The 12,795-nt window shown below is 47.4% G+C and overlaps 1 protein-coding gene across 1 annotated transcript in view; it reads right to left on the reverse strand.

Annotated features, from left to right (window-relative positions):
- Positions 1 to 401: 401 nt before the first annotated feature.
- Positions 402 to 12,795, reverse strand: part of LOC311101236 (spectrin beta chain, non-erythrocytic 4-like) — a gene marked incomplete at its 5' end in the record, with an annotated part of 59,900 nt that continues 47,506 nt past the window's right edge. The window contains 16 exon segments of the mRNA XM_084142348.1: positions 402 to 4,221; positions 4,412 to 4,454; positions 4,570 to 4,740; positions 5,938 to 6,224; positions 6,359 to 6,428; positions 6,509 to 7,617; positions 7,817 to 8,013; positions 8,198 to 8,282; positions 8,400 to 8,586; positions 9,275 to 9,519; positions 9,729 to 9,863; positions 9,956 to 10,201; positions 10,629 to 10,833; positions 11,574 to 11,704; positions 12,102 to 12,380; positions 12,480 to 12,569. Of these exon segments, the coding sequence (XP_083998474.1) occupies positions 3,967 to 4,221; positions 4,412 to 4,454; positions 4,570 to 4,740; positions 5,938 to 6,224; positions 6,359 to 6,428; positions 6,509 to 7,617; positions 7,817 to 8,013; positions 8,198 to 8,282; positions 8,400 to 8,586; positions 9,275 to 9,519; positions 9,729 to 9,863; positions 9,956 to 10,201; positions 10,629 to 10,833; positions 11,574 to 11,704; positions 12,102 to 12,380; positions 12,480 to 12,569 (3,735 nt within the window). The 3' untranslated portion in view covers positions 402 to 3,966.

Consider the following 12,795-nt stretch of genomic DNA (forward strand, 5'->3'; position numbering starts at 1 on the left):
CATTCAATACATATAAAACTGTGTGAACAGATAAGATGTTTGAAGGTCTGTAGGTGTTAGCTTCAATAATATTATGTGGACTTGCTGCTATTTTGTCCCTAGCTGTAGTAGCAGTGATACATAAATGTATGGTTTTATGCATGAGCAGTGTTAATACTAAAACATGTATCAAATACAGTAAATACTTTACACCTTTTTCTAATTATGCAAAGAAGAGTGAATGTAACTGGAATTAGTATTGGTCCGACATGGCCCTTTGGCCTGCGTATATTTGTAGAGCCAATTGACAAGACGTTGGCATTGAACTTCATATGCAAACAAAATAAACAACACAGTGTTTTTTTCAATATCACAATTTGTATTTATCAATTCAAAGAAACGACTGTACAGAGTCAATGATTTTAAGTTGGATCTGTTTTATACATTCACCTTTTCCATGTACGTAAGTGTGTCACCCCATTATTGTACAGTGATTGTATAGTGGCGGGATGAGACTTCAAAACATGCAGAGCAGTATCATAATAGGGACTATGTAATTCATGCAACTTCTTTGTCCTGATATTGTGATGTTTTCCGTTGATGTTGTACAAATGAACCATTTGCCCCATGGATATTTAAATGTGTTGAAAACCCCCCACAAACATTTTCTCCCTTTCACACCAAAGAAAAAATGTAATTCTTTCTTTACAGAAAATACTTTAAGCAATTACATTTTGTACAGGTCATCAAGCTGTTGAACTTTGCAAAACATCCATTCAGTAGTTCCCTAAAAGCAGTGGTGCTCTAGGGTCAAAGGTCAGGAAATGAACGGTAGGTGTTGAGCATGGACTTTGTCAACAAATAGCAATGGAACATTCTGGATGAAAACAGCAATGTAATCATTATTCCCTGAAATGAAAAAGAAAACGTATTCTAGAAAATATGGATTTGAGTTTATAATAGCATTGGACTTTTGATTTGTAACGGTTGAGGTGTGAATGCTTTTATGAAGGAAGCACTCCAGGACTTAACGCACATCACACATTCCAGATGCCCAGTTACGCAATGTTCTAACATTACTGAAACATCATGGCTAATACAGAGGCATTGTATCAATAATGGGATTCCTCTCACAAGTCTCCCTATGACAAGTTAATGCTTGTGTGTATATCAACTGCAGGTTATAAAATTGTGCTTTCTAGGTATTAACAACATCCAGCTGGTTTGTAATTTGAAAGTCTATAAGCTCAAATTGCCCTCTGTGAAACAGAAAAGTACAGGATAACATGGATCGGGCCCTTGGCCATGACAACAGACTTGCTGGCCCACATTTAGAAAATGACTACTGGTAATGTATCCAGATAGCTACTGAATGAAACCTTAGCATGAATAATTGGATGAAATATTGTATAGGCATGTTTGGTTTTAGGATGTGATAGATTTGTGAAACTCGCACTGTAGCTGGAATACCAGCTGTTTGTAATGTGTAACAAGCAAGACAAGCATGAAAAACTGCAATGTGAAATATTTCATATCATGGTTGAACATGATACTCTCATACTTTTCAGGCTAGTGTACTTAATGTTCATTCATGAAGATAATTCAAACCTCATTATCCTGTAATCAAATAAACACATTTCCCTCTTGGACCCTTAAGCACCACTGCTCCTCAAGCAATCGCACTGTGCAACGGGGGAGCGTTTTAGTGCAAAGGAATAGTTGCATAAATTCTCTATTCGCATCAACACTAAGTTCCTGTCAACCTCCCTAAGCCACCATAATACTTTGACTGCATACCATCTGTTTAGAGTGAGACTATGGCATACAAATATGATATCTGTGTCAGCAGTACTCAGAGAGAGTACAATGGTAGGCAACATTTCCAAACAAAGATACCATTCAGAGACATCCAAATTAGTGTTAACTCAGAACTAAGATAATTACGTACATCAAGTTGAAACCAACTCGTTTTTATTGAGCATATTGTTTTTGGAATGAGACATCCTCCATATGAGCTGCCCAGGCAAGATAAGTATACTCTAAACAATAGACAGTAGTGAATACTGCACAGTGAAACTCCTGAATGCAAGAATTCAGCATACTAGCAGTTTATTGCTAGTATCCTCCCACTACACTATGATAACTGTACTGTATGCTACTCTGTAAAGTGTGTCATACGAATCTCAGAATTCACCACAGAATCTCACAGATGTCCGCAGTGCCCTATCTGACTGTGTCCTGTGTCATATATTGTACTGTATTTCACATTCCATGTGATAGTTATGTTCATTCAAAAATAAGTTCTGTTGATCCTTGCCTTGTTGTGTCCAACATGCGTTATTGATTGCATTGATTTGGCATTCACGCCTATATAGATGCATAAAATGTGTTTAAAAAAACAAGGTAGAAAAAGCTACTCAGAACAGATTTCATGATATTTGCACTGCACTCTCTCGTCATCATCACTTCTCACTTCTGTACAAATCTCTGACGTAAGGAACAGGCAAAGGATTTGTCCGTTAGCTTCCATAATTTAAGACTTCCCATTACCAAATATGGCTTTGCAGTGCAAAGACAAACATATCATTTTATTGTATGATGCATGGAGAGGAACAAACGTGAACATCATTGCTGATAGCTACATACTGTGAGAGGAACATAGGATCGGACTGTTATGCAAAGCCTCTCAATAAGAGATTTATCCCAAGCAAGACATGCATGTGATTCATTCAACCAAAAGGTAGGAAGCTTTTCTTTACATCCAATTGACATCGACTTGCACTCCTGAGGCCTTGGAGTGACCAATCGGCACCGTGTCATTTCTGTGTGGCCCCTGAACTTAGATCCTTGCTGTGTCCTCATCAACTCTTGTGGTTAGTTGAGCTGTTAGAAGCCTGGCCTGTGGAATGGCAGTGCCTGGAAGACTGAGGGAGAACTGAGGACGCAGATGTGAACAAAAAAACCTGAGCTATGAAAACCCTGGGAGTGGTGAGCAGCTGAACAGACACACACACACACACACACACACACACAACTTCATTTATCTTTTTTGACTGTCTATAAAAAGCATTGTGATATTTTCTGAATGGACAAAAATAATGTTACTGGGTAAATGGAGTGCGGTTACCACCGTCTGATGGTCTTTGAGAAGGAAGGAGGAGGCTTGATGTCTTGCTAGATGGCTTCCAGTCCTGTCCCTCTGGTGTTGGGTGGCTATGGCTGCTGGGTCCCTGGGGGCCTCTCGGGGGCCCCAGATGAAGGCATAGCGGAGTATGGCCGTGGGGGCCAGCCTCCGGGTAAAGGTTCCAGCTCATATATCCAAAAGCCAGAACAAGCTTGTGAAGGCTGATGTTACCTGCCTCTTCTCTTTCTCCTCTGGCTCAATGTTGAATTGTACAAATTCAATTTGGATGAGTTTGATGATATTACAGTTTCCTACTGAAGAAAATCCCAAAAGTGAGAAAAGAGAGCCCAGAAAAGAATGATGGCAAAGTGGACGAGCAGAAATACAAAAAAGGAAACAACAGAAAATAATTGTTCTCCAAAAAGAGGCCAGTTTTGAAAAACATTTAGGCATATTTCATTCTCTTTTGTTTGGGAGTATAAGATTGGATGTTCTAGACATACAATACATAAATAGACAGACAAGAGTTACATACAGATACAGCTCATCTCTTACAAGAGCATCTGCTTTCTGCAGTGCACCGATGTCACCACCAGAGGGCAGAGGTGGAACGAGCCGGGCAAGAAGTGTTAGTGCCCAGGTCTGACACCCTCAGAGCAACAGAGATAAAGAGAGAGGGCAACGAGGAGGGGCACACTGATATTCGTGCTTCAAATCCCTCATGTCAGTTCACCAGGGTGATTTTCCTGTCTTTTTCGACACTAAACAAAACTGAAGCAGGTGGATGAGGTGAAAGGGATGGGTCTTGACTGGGAGTTTTTATACCCCTCTCCCTTTCCCCCACCCAGCGTACAACATCAAACTCATTTCTTCTTGCTGGACCTTTCTGAACGCTTGGTGTCCAATTTGGTCTCACCCTTATCCGACCTCTCAGAGCGCTCGGCCCTCTGCGGCCTTTCCCCCCGGTCTGACTTGTTATCGGCCTTGCTGGCATCGCGGCGCGTGCCCTCGTCCGTGGATGAGGTAGTAGGCTGGGGCTGACCCCATTTGGCAATCTCCTCATGCTCTGCGATGCTCTTGTTGATGTTGGTGGTCCAGGCCTTTAGATCATCCTGTGACTCGGAGAGAGAAAGGGAGATGAGAGAGAGCATGGAACAGGACGAATGATAAAGAACAAGAAAGGGAAAGAGAAATGGCGAGAAACAGAAAGAAAGTTATTTGGCACATGGACAAACACTACAGAATCACATTGCTATTATATGACTATATTTCCATGAAAGAGCAGTCAACTTTTGAACGCCTTTTTACCTCATCCTTTGCATGGAACAGAAATTCACTTCCGTCTTTCGTTCTGAAACAGAAGGACAGAGAAGTTGAGGGTAACACACAAAAAGGCTATCTATACAGTAGACAAGACAAACAACATGTCCCTGATTGACAGTGTGCCTAGAAGACAGAGTACTAACTTAAGCGTAAAGACGTTTTTCTTCTTCTTGTATCCAAGGGTGACGTCGCAGTGGCAGTGGCCGAGGTTGAGCATGGGCTCGTTGTTGTAAGGTGTGGTGGTGTTCTTAGCATCCTTATAGAAGCCTATCTCTCCTTTGTTGAGCACACAGTACAGGTTGACCCAGGATCTGCTGTAGTGGGGGGAAAACGGGGCGTGTTCAGCAAAAACCAACCACAGGCTTAATGCCACCTAACCTCACTCACCTGGGGGCGTTCAAGATGACTGGCCGCAGTGGGCCGAGGGGGAACACACTGCCGAACAAACAATGAACCGCCGATCGTAGCGTGCATAGGTGCATACACGTGGCTTACCTTTGTGGAGAGGTAGGAAGAACAGCCAGCAGCAAGGAGCAACAGGAGAGAGAAAAAAACAGAGAATTTGGTTAAATGACAGTATTGGTATTAGTGAACATTCATCTCACCTCTTAAGACGATTGAGTGTAACACACATAAAAAGCTAGGCTTTACCTTGGCATGTACATAGCATTACATGTACATCAGAAACATTCATCCAATTGGTGAGTGAGCAGTGGGACTCATTTGTGGGATGAGTCTGTTGCGTTGCGTGTCAGCCATGGCCTCCAGGGGGCAGTGCAGCAGTGAGAGGCGGACGGTTCAGTCTCCGGGGCCAGAGACCCATGGTAGGCCACCAAGCATGGCCGACTGAACGAAACGTCTCTCGGGAGGAAGCGGAGTGATGTGTGGGTCTCTGCAGGGACCTGTGCGGGTAGCCTGGCTATGGCTGCATATCGTACTGGCTATGGGCCAGAACCAGCACCAGGTTCGACCTTAGGCCCAGCAACAACATCCATCAACCAGACTGCTCTCCGTCAGGGCCAGTGTTGGTTAGGCACCATGCATGTTGCAAGCAGTGGAATGGCTGGTGGCTATCTCTTGGTTAAACTCTCATTCTGATACACTTCTGATCAGAGGCTAAACAGAGATCTGAAGTTCCAATAAAATGCTAGAAGAGCATATGTTAAAGCAAATAGCTATTTTCAAATAGGATGCTAGAACATATGTCAACCCAGAATTCTATTTTCAATAGGTTACAAGAACATATGTCAACTCGGGTCGTAAGCTCCAATAGGAATGCCTGAACATACAGTATGTTAGAGCAGTGCTAAAGCTCCAATAGGATGCTGGAGCATATGTTGACCGAGAACTATGGCACCAATCAGATGCTGGAACATATGTTAATGCCAGTGACATGCACCAATTGAACATTTCGTAGGTAAAGTCAGTTGTTTTGTTAGCTAAGCATGCTCAGAAGATCATGCCTGGTTGTTGTTTTGTCAGACTCCCCCGTTAGGAACCTGGATGCCCACCTGTTAGAGCTCTTCCTCATGGTCTCGATGTCCAGCTTGCGGAAGAGGAAGCCCTCGTGGTGGGCTGTGTGGCTGGGTGGCTGGGGGACCGAGGGGCTCACGCTCTGGGCCATCCCTGGCTCTGGCGCCGAGCGCGACCGCCGGGTGGTGGTGGCCTCTCCTGCAGAGGGGTCCTTGGGCCGGGGTCTCCGCCGGGGCTTGGGGCGGTCCCGTGCTCGTGGCCGGTCTGGACGTCCGGAAGACTTCTCTGGCACACCGTTTGGCACTTTAGGGACCTCCCCTCGGGCCTGAGGAAAGAAGAGAGAGGGCAGAGCTTAGACTAAATACAACGTGTAGCCGTTAAACACTCTCAATATTATTTGTGTATAGATAACTCTATCTGTGTAATAAAGGCGGCATAGTTGGTGAACAGAAGACTCACCGTTGCTGCCTCTCTCTCTTTTAGTTGCTCCACTATGTCAAACAAGGTCTGGCCGCCTGATCTTTTCTCCCTGTAATCAGCCAAGACAAAAAGTGATACACCTTTCTGCAAACAGCACTTAATGACACCAAGGAGCAATGAGGTACTCACGTAGAACGTCTGTCTGACTGCTCCTTGGCTGTGTCGTGTTCACTGGACTCCTGTCTCTCTGTCCGGTGGCGGTCTTTCCTCCGGCCCTCGTGTCCGTGGCCCTCCTGCTCGCTGGACGTCTGCCTCTCCAGTTTCCTCTCTTTGCGCTCGGCCCGTTCCCGCCACACCTCCTGGGGCAGCTCATCCCGCCGCGCCTGGATCATCAGCGCCTCACTAGAGTGCTGGCGCTCCAGCCTGGCTTCCCTGTGACTGTCCCTACTGTCCCTACTGTCTCTGTCCCTGTCTCTCTGCTGGGGCTCCGACCGGCTGCTCCCTGCCCGGTGGTCTCTGCTGCTGGGCTCGCTGTTCAGCCTCTCCCTGCCCATCCCCTCCCTCCCCATCTCCTGGAGCACCACCTCGGCCATCACCGGCATCACCGGCGCGGGCTCCATTAACCCAATATCTCTCTCCCTCTCTCTCTGCTCCCTCTCTCTCACCTCCTTCTCTCTCGCCTTCTCCAGCCTACAGGCCACCAGCATGGGCGTCACCATGTCGTCCATGTGTTTGATCTTAGGCTGCCGGAGGTACTGCGAGGCTTTCACCTCCACTGCGGCGGCTGCACCAGTCACCAAGCTTGCAGCTATCCCTTTGGCCTCGACCGCGGGGGTGACCAATCCTGCTGCCAACCCTCTGGCTTCCGAGGTGGAAGTCCCAAACCCTGCTGCCACCCCTCGGACCTCCATGGCAGCAGTGGTCCCTAAATTTGTTGCCACCCCTCTGGCCTCCATAGTGGCTGTTCCCAGGCCGGCTGCCACCCCCACTACACCCCCAACCACTCCCCCCATCACGGGGATGGCACGGGCCTCCAGGCTGCTGCGGTAGCTACTGGAGCCATTCAGTATGGGGGTGTAGTTGGCCACGGTGGAGCCCAGGCGGTGGGCCACGGAGGAGGGCGAGGGATCCTGGGGGGGCCTCTCGGCTCTGGGCTCAGCCTGCTCGTAAAGGATCCGTCTCATCAGGGGGGAGCCCTGGCTCCGTGCAGGGGACGTCTCCTGGGGGTCCAGGAACACCTTACGACCCAGCAGGGGGGTGGGAGGGAGCTTACTCTGCTCTGCTTTCAGCTTCTCCACCTGGAACCAAATCGAGGTTAACTAAACATCAGCACTTCATATTAGAATCTCTTCTACAACAAAATTAACCATACCGTAAACATGAAGCCAATTGACAAGTCACTTCAAACAATCTGTGCTCTACAACCTCTTGTAAGCAACCAGAAGAAAGACGGCATCAGCTAAGGGGAGTGTTAGTTAGCTAGGGATAGTGACGGACCGTAGTGAGGCGTCGTAGTGAGCTGAAGCGCTCCTCCCAGGTGGCGGCGGCCTTGCGGAAGGCCTCGTGGCGGCGGATGAGCTGCTCCACCTCATCCACGCTGGCGCCCAACTCCTTGCTGTTGATGAATGGCTCCTGGGCCGTGAGCCAGGCCTCGGCCACCACCGCTTCCTGGGCAAACTGGTGCACCTCCAGCACTGAGGAGAAAGAGGAACTCAGTGTCTGAGAACAACGGGAATCAAATCTCACACACAGTGTTGCTCAGTTGTAGCTTACTGTGGTTCAAAATTAATTATGGAATGACTTGGGATAATATCAAATAGAGACTCGAGGTGCCAGGTACTAGAGTAGTTACATTAAGGTAAAGTCAGAGGGACTCACTGTGCTGCAGGACCTCCCAGTGTTTGTCCCATTTCTCAGACAGCTCGTACTGCTTGGCCACCACCGTATCCAGCTTCTCCTTGATCTAAAAATACATAGTATTTCCATTGAGTTTAATCTAAACTAGTGATTGTAAATGTAATCTAAACTACAGTACCATCCTCTATGTTCTATGGCAGAACCCTGGCAACAGTGCTGTTACCTCCTCAGCAGCAGGGTTGCGCGCGGCCAGAAGCGTCTTGCCCATCTCGATGCACTGCAGCACACTCTTACTGCGCGCCTCCACCTCGCTCTTCAAGCTCTGGTGGTAGTTCATCAGTACCTCCACTGAGGACACATCCCTGAAAGGACCAGAGAGTCCAGAGCCCGTTATATCGCTGTGGGGAATGCTGACAGTGAGGGAGAAGAGCACAGGGTTACACACCCCAGAAGACAAGGGCCAGGTCAGCCCCATATACACCACCAGGCAGCCATTTTAAAAATGACACTGCTTATTGCTATATTAAAACTTGCTTACAGTGCATTGCTTGACATTCTTTCATTATACTTTTTTATATCAGTGGTCTGTGCTCTCTCTGCATCTCTCTGTGCAGCTCTCCATATTTTGCATTTTCGTAACATAAATGAGTTCCCATTTTGAATTATATTATGATAATGCCACAAAATCAAAACAGGCCCCTGAACTTTCAGATCAATCACATTTAATAGATGGACATGTGTATGAGATAGAGCAGTATGAGATACACTATACATACAAACTGTAAATATAGATAAGGCCAAACACATTTAATTGAATATTTAACGAATGCCCCCTTCACATTAAAAAAATTAATAAAAATACAATCTTCCAGTAAAGAGATACACAACTTCCTTTTGGATTACAGCTGAAGTACATTATGCGTCTTTCAGCTTCACCTAGGTCGCTAGGTGTTGAACTAAGGTTGCTAGGCCTATAGTATTTTAACAAAAGGGTCAACTTCTTTCCCTTTCTTTTTTTTCTCTTGCTCGCCTCACTTTAATCAAATGCGTATGGCCTAAACCATACATATACAATTGTGACCATGTCCACTCATATACCTTGGATTGTCCCCTGTGCCGATCTGAGAGATGATGCTGTCCATCCACATGATCTGGTCTCGCACCACCCCAAAGAACCGCAGCTTGTCTGTTGCCGTGGTGATCTGCACTCGGCACTCCTCACAGGAAGTCAAGAGCTCCTTCCAGCAATGCATCACTTCCTGTTCCCGGCCGGCGATGGCCTCAGCCTTCTGACCGGCGTAGATGGTCCGGAGCTGACCCGCACTCTCCTGGAGCTGCCTCACCTGGACACAGACAGACAGGGACGGGTGGTAAATGACATAGGAATAACTAAAAGTACTGTGTAAAAGTTACTGTAGTAATGACAGTGTTACTGAATAAGTATGAGGGAAACTTAATGTGAAGTGTTACCACATTGACTGATTGTTTTGTTCTGTCTTCCTTTTTAGCCTTATGTGCAGATAAAATAAAATGATAGTGGGCGGGGCCTCACCTGAGTGACGAGCAGCTGGATGTCGTGCTCGAAGCTGTGCATGAGCCTCTGCAGGGTGCTGGTGTTGGCAGTGCCACCCTGGCGCGCCCGCACCTCAGGCAGCCTCCGCTGCTTATCATCGATTTGGGCCAAGACCTGCAATACAATGTGATAACAGACCAACAGAAACACATCAAAACACGACACAGACCTATATCCCGTAGCACTTCTTATGGTAGAAAGGCTACCTCGCGGCAGTCGGCGAAGAACTTGTGGAGCTGGTGCGAGGCAGCCAGCATCTGTGCCCGGGTCTCCATGAGCTCCAGGAGGTCGGCCCAGGCCTCGTTAACGCCGTCCTTCCACTCGGCGATGGTGGCGGCGTCGGCGTGGCCGTAGTCGATCAGCTCATCCACCATCTGGTTAACCGCCGTCACACGCTCCTGACCAATACTGCCCGTCTCCGATGCAAACTCTGTGAACTTCTCCTGCAGGATCTGAAGGGAGGAGAGAGGAGGAGAGGAATGAAGGGATGATCAATATCTGTTTAGCCAAGCTAAGCACTGTTGCTAAAGCAGTAATAGGCTACTTAGCGAAACAAATTGCATTGAAATACATACTACTTCCTTACTAAGCAATAATACGGTGTACTGTGTGCCATTCTTTGAGCCATATTAAACCCCTTCCCAACAGTTTTTAGACACACGCTATAACAATATATGCCATTTAGCAGACACTTTTATCCAAAGCGACTTACAGTCATGCGTGAATACATTTTCTACGTATGGGTGGTCCCAGGAATTGAACCCACTATTCTGGCATTGCAAGCGCCAATGCTCTACCAACTCAGCTACAGAGGACCACCAGGATTATCATAATGTTGAATGCTTTGTCCATTCAGGCTCTGAGAGGGGTCCCACTGACCGTAACGTGTTCAAAGTCCTGTCCCAGTTCTGGCGAGCTGGCCACCACCTCCCTCTCAGCGATCCACTGCTCCAGCTCGTCCACCTCGCGGTTGAGCTGGTAGAGCCAGTACTGCTGCTCCAGACGAGACTTCCTCTCCTCCACCAGGTCCTTCAGAGACACGTACAGCCGATCCATCTGAGACTGACGCTTACTGATCTGCCCACTGAGACACACACACACATAAGCACACGCACACACACACAAACACACACCAGATACAGGGTTTGAGACACATAGTAAACACAGGGTGAAATTGAGGGGGAATGCGTGGGAGCTGAGATCCTGAAGTGAAACTAATTTTGACATGTAAAACCATGAGCTGGTTTTCCAGTGTTGAGTTTCCAGAAGGAGTAAATGTGAGGAGGAGAAGACTTACAAAGCAAACTGAACAACATGAGACAAACCCATAGAAAAACCATACCCTACTAGTGCAGAGATGCAGGTCTAGCGTTGGCTAACAGCTAAGAGCTAAGATGATAGAACCGTTAGCGTTAGCACTGTCAACAGAGACAGAGTAGTATTACGGACCCAGTGCTGACCCTGCTGTTACCATGAATCACTCTGCTGCCATAACAGAACAACAGGAGTCTATGACTGGCCTACTTTACTGTACTGTCCTACCTTATCTACAGGGGTTATGTCATCAAGCAGTCTGCCATTTACTACCGGGTTACTCCTCAGCACCCAGTAGACAAAGACTGTAGAGGCCCTGGATCCTCTTCAATCAAGTCACAAACTGAGATCCTTGGTTCTCATATAGGGGATGTCCTTTGAGCTTTTAAGGCAGTATTTTAAATGTGTATTTCCTGGCACACTCACTTTAGAGCTGCTATAACCAACTTTCGATCCCACGAAAGCCTTGGTAATAGTGTGGTGACAGGTTTGTGGGGCACCAACACTGACCTGTCTGGATGTCCCATCTCCAGTAGCTGTCTGCACTGATGGGAGAGAAGGCCTATCGTCTCAGCGTAGTCCTCTATCGTCTGCTCCAGTACCAGGTGCTTCTTCAGTAGCTGCAGTGTGCTGGGCTCATCCTGAGGGGGAGGCCACAACACACTTACAGTCCATTCTCACAAACTTTGAAATGCTAACGATTCAAGTGCAGTGTTCATCACAGGAGGGTGGCACCTTAATTGGGGAGGATGGGCTCGTGGTAATGGCTGGAGCGGAATAGGTGGAATGGTATCAAACACGTTTGATGCCATTCCATTTGCTCCGTTCCGGCCATTATTATGAGCCGTCCTCCCCTCAGCAGCCTCCACTGGTGTTCATGTACAGTTGCTGATGTCTGGAGGGACACAATTACATTGCATTACACCTATGCAGATACAACTTTTCCCTCTTCCAAAAAGCCAATCATCTCTTACTGTAAAAAGGTAACTGGGCAGATTAAGTACATCAGCGCCTGGTGATTGGCTCCTAGCCTCCTACCTTGCCCTTTTCCTCGTTCATCATGTGCAGTTCCTGTTCGCTGAGCCAGGCCTCCACCTCGGCCGTGTCAAAGTAGTACTGCTGGGCCTGGTACATGGCATCCAGAACCAGCTGTCTTCTCTCTGTCTCGGCCCACAGCAGGCCCCACAGCCCGCTGAGCTGCTCCAGGCCCGCCCGCACACAGTCAGCCTCGGGGCTGCGGATGGAGGCGATGACATTAGCTCGTTCCAGGACGTCCTCCACCCTCGCCCGATGGCCCTGCAGCTCCCTCTGCAGAGTCTGGGGGGGAAACAGAGAGACGATGTCCAGTTAGATATGTTACAGTATGATAGACATGTACTGTAATGATGTGGTTAGCCTCAACTAGCTGCCACTCACCTGGTTCTTCTTCATGAGCTGCTGCACAGCCTGTAGACTGGAGCCGTGCTCCTGAGACGTGGCGGCAGGCAGCCGCTCCTGCACCCACAGCTGCAAACACATCACATGTTAAACTATCAAAGAAGCACCTGCAAACACTGGTAACTTTTCAATGGTTATCACCAGCATCAGTTCAGAGTTACATACATCTTTCTTCAAGATAACATCTTTCACAAACAAAAAAGGGGGTTAGTCACCAACATAAGCAACACTTTTACCCTTGTCGATGACACTTGTAAGTCACACTTCTGGAAGCAAATGTATACGTGAAGTGGTC

The sequence above is a fragment of the Coregonus lavaretus genome, assembly GCF_964263955.1.
Source record: "Coregonus lavaretus genome assembly, chromosome: 26".
NCBI classification, from domain to species: Eukaryota; Metazoa; Chordata; class Actinopteri; order Salmoniformes; family Salmonidae; genus Coregonus; species Coregonus lavaretus.